Source organism: Rhagoletis zephyria, unplaced genomic scaffold, assembly GCF_001687245.7.
Source record: "Rhagoletis zephyria isolate East Lansing unplaced genomic scaffold, Rhagoletis_zephyria_1.1 Rzeph_scaffold_11257, whole genome shotgun sequence".
NCBI classification, from domain to species: Eukaryota; Metazoa; Arthropoda; class Insecta; order Diptera; family Tephritidae; genus Rhagoletis; species Rhagoletis zephyria.
The window spans coordinates 1,307-4,616 of NW_016168334.1; the positions used below are offsets into that span (position 1 = coordinate 1,307).

At 39.7% G+C, this 3,310-nt stretch overlaps 1 protein-coding gene across 1 annotated transcript; it reads left to right on the forward strand.

Moving 5' to 3' along the window:
- Positions 1 to 856: 856 nt before the first annotated feature.
- LOC108376959 (keratin, type I cytoskeletal 9-like) lies at positions 857 to 1,853 on the forward strand. The gene is made up of 2 exons (XM_017633219.1): positions 857 to 891; positions 953 to 1,853. Exons 1-2 carry the CDS (start codon positions 886 to 888, stop codon positions 1,820 to 1,822), a joined length of 876 nt encoding a protein of 291 aa, XP_017488708.1. The 5' UTR covers positions 857 to 885; the 3' UTR covers positions 1,823 to 1,853.
- Positions 1,854 to 3,310: the final 1,457 nt, after the last annotated feature.

The following is a 3,310-nucleotide window of genomic DNA, read 5'->3' on the forward strand; positions in this document are numbered from 1 at the left end:
TACTGAAAGAAGTCTGATGAGGAAATGTGTTGATTTCCGAAATAGCTATCACTTTTACCATTTTTTCAAATTATTGTTGCTTTTCCACAATAAGTTTTCATTAAAAAACGGCCTCGAACTTAATAAAAATTGTTGAATATAAAAAATAACGTTTTAGCTTGACTGAAATATCTAAATTTAACGTTATTCCTGATCGAAATTATAAAAAAAAATACAATTTGTAATGATTTAATAATGAAATAATATTTTACGGTTATTTTCGGCCCTTGAATTTAGAAAATTTTAAATGGAAATGGGAGCTCTGATGGCTAACCTCAATGAAATGTATTTCCTGCAGGGATGTCGTGAATTTGTATACGGAAATCTAATGGCCCAGAATCGAAATATTAAATAAAAGCTTATAAAAACGGTTGCGGCAAAGGATGATCCGCGCTTATTGTGTCAGCGATATGTGCATAACCAAGTAATGACGGATGATGATCCATTGTTGAGTACATACATACACACAAGATAAGTGTAGTCAAATTAACGCCAATTTGGGGTATTCCGAAACGGACAATACCAATAATTAAATGAAGCAAATTGAACCTTGCAAAAAATAAAACTAATTCCAGTATTTGGAATAAGGAAATTGATAGCAGCAAGAAGTACACGATACTTATTCAAGTTTAATTCTATTTTAAGAAATGATTCTTTTTGAAGTTATTTTCTCCTTTTTTGGGTATGAATTTTTGGCTGTTTGTACTCTTACGAAATTCTGTAGAACATCATTAATATGTTTTCGAAAAAAAAAAATATTCCTCTATAAAAATCAATGCCGTCCTACTAATTTCCAACAATTACACATTTGATTTTCAGTAGAGCAGTCTTTGAAGCAACGGTACTATGAAAGTGAGTTCGGCATAAAGTTTCAACGCAGTAAGGACTAAACAATTTTTCCCTTTTCCTTTAGATTTTCTTCTGCATTTTAGCCTCTTTGGCGGCAGTCAGCGCAGGTGGTGGTTATCTACCACGCAGTGGTGGTAGCTATGGTGGCAACACTGGCGGTAGCTTTGCTGGATCTTCTAGTTACGCCAGCGCGGGCGGATTTGCACATTCATCTGGGGGTGGCGGTGGCGTTTACGGTGGGGCTGGTGGTTATGGAAAAAGTGGTGGTGTCGGCGGGGGTGTATCACACGTCTACCGTAAAACCTTGAGCACCGGTTCGGGATTGGGGGGCGGGTCCCATTCGACATTTGTATCAGTTGGCGCGCCTGCGGCCACTTACGTAAGTGTTGGTCGTTCTTACCGTGGTGGGCTTGGTAGCAGCGGTTGGAAAAGTGGTAGTCCATCAATTGGGATTGGCGGCTATGGAGGAGGCAGTGGTTTCACTGGCGGATATGGTGGCAGTAGAAAAGCTAGCTTGTACAGCTCTGGTCATGGCGATAGCTCTTCAACATACAGCAGCGGTTCGGCGCTTGGAAATTCCTTAGGCAGTGGTGGCTTAAACTCCTACGGAAATGGTGCTGGCTATGGCGGCTATGGTAGCGGCGGTTTGTCTTATGGTGGTGGCGCGAGTTCCAGTGCAGGAGCTTCTGCTAGTTCAAATGCCGGTTGGGGCCTTCCTGCCAATCAACAATACTCGGTTAACCATGGTTCGTTAGGCGGTGGTAATGGCGGCGGTGTTGGTCTCTATGGCAGTGGTTCAGGTGGTTATGGATTATCGCATGACTTTGGTGCTGGATTGGGAAGTTATGGCGGATCTGGTGGTAATGTTGGATATGGACATGCTGCAGGTAGTGCTTCGGCCGCTAGTAGCTCTGCTGGATGGTGGAAGAGTTAGTCGTCTCAACGTGACTTAATATATGAGTGACCAAGAAAGTGCAGTTATTACATGCAAGATAACTTGTAAAACTAATTTAAAACTTGTGAAAAGGTTTTAGTCAAATACATGCAACAATTTTTCGAAATGAAGGTTTTATTATCTTAATAGTCTCGAAAGAAATTGCTGTCATCTTCAACCATCGCAAATCAGAGAAGCTTCAATAAATGAAATAACGATCAGATACCGGTAAACGACTCAGAAAAGCGTTGTTTCGTAAGATCCCTCTAAGCTACATACGTTCTCATCGTATCTGTGGAATCTAAATACGTAAGGAAATGCTCAATACAGTTGTTTTAACAAACAAGCTGTTCGGTCCGGTAAGCACCGTCAAATCGTGTGCGATTAGAAAATTAGAAAACAAATTCAGTGAATGTTTTATACATAATGCCGCTGAAAGAATGGACAGAAATTCTCGATCAGTCAAAAAAACACATTTTTCTAAAGAAAAGATCTTTTATTTTTTAGAATAAGGGAAACTATGCACTTCCGCTTACGGTCCGAAAAGGGAATTCGAAGTGGATTCATGTTCTTCTCAGGTATTACAGGTGAATTTCGTTGACCTAGTCATAAATCAGAAACCAATTTCTATATGTTCTCTCAACTAGTTAGATTTAAAGCCCCTTTTTATATGTCTGATACACATTAGAAATAAAATGAGCGAGGATGTAAGCTCTTGGGAAGACAAAAGCCTTAACAGTCATTCGCCTTGAGAGACTATGGAAGTTTCTGCCATCGCGGCGCGTTGTTGACTGCTTGGAGTTCATATTCCTGACATTTCGGAAGTTTGGGAGAGTGGTCTCACTGCTAAAACCTGAGAAATCAGCCAACAAAGTGGAGTCTGCAAACATCGCTTTACCTGGGCTTACCGTTAGTTGAGCTTGACCACTTATAAGGATTGATAGACAAACTGATTTAGGCAACAGCAAAAACCACAAAATGATAGCGAGTGTTATACAAAATGACATATTTACGAAAGTTTTATTCAAGCCATAGCCCAATCTGAATACTCGTACTTTGATCAGCTTTAGATTTGAAGCTAAAAGCCTTGCTTGTCAAATTAACCAATAGGCGGCGCGTATTAAAAATTTTCCGAGCTTTTGGCTAAGTTCAACTGGCCGAAAGCAGGTAAAACTTAAAAGCGCTTATACCAAATTCAAACTAATTATCTCTGTATAGATGTATACATATGTATGTATATGTATTTGAAATTATTTTTCCAAAGCACCGAATTATACACTTTTTTCGCTTTCTGCAAAAGTAGGCTCATCATCCACTTCACATGCGCTGCAAGTTTTAAAGGTTCACAGAAGTTCAATGCCGTCAAGTGAAGACGAAAGTTGAAGTTGTAAATTTGCAACCAAGCGCAGCTGACCATGAGTAATGTCAACACGATTAGTATGTGACAAGCGTTAAGTGCGTACGGCATATTCAAACTGTGTGAACAAA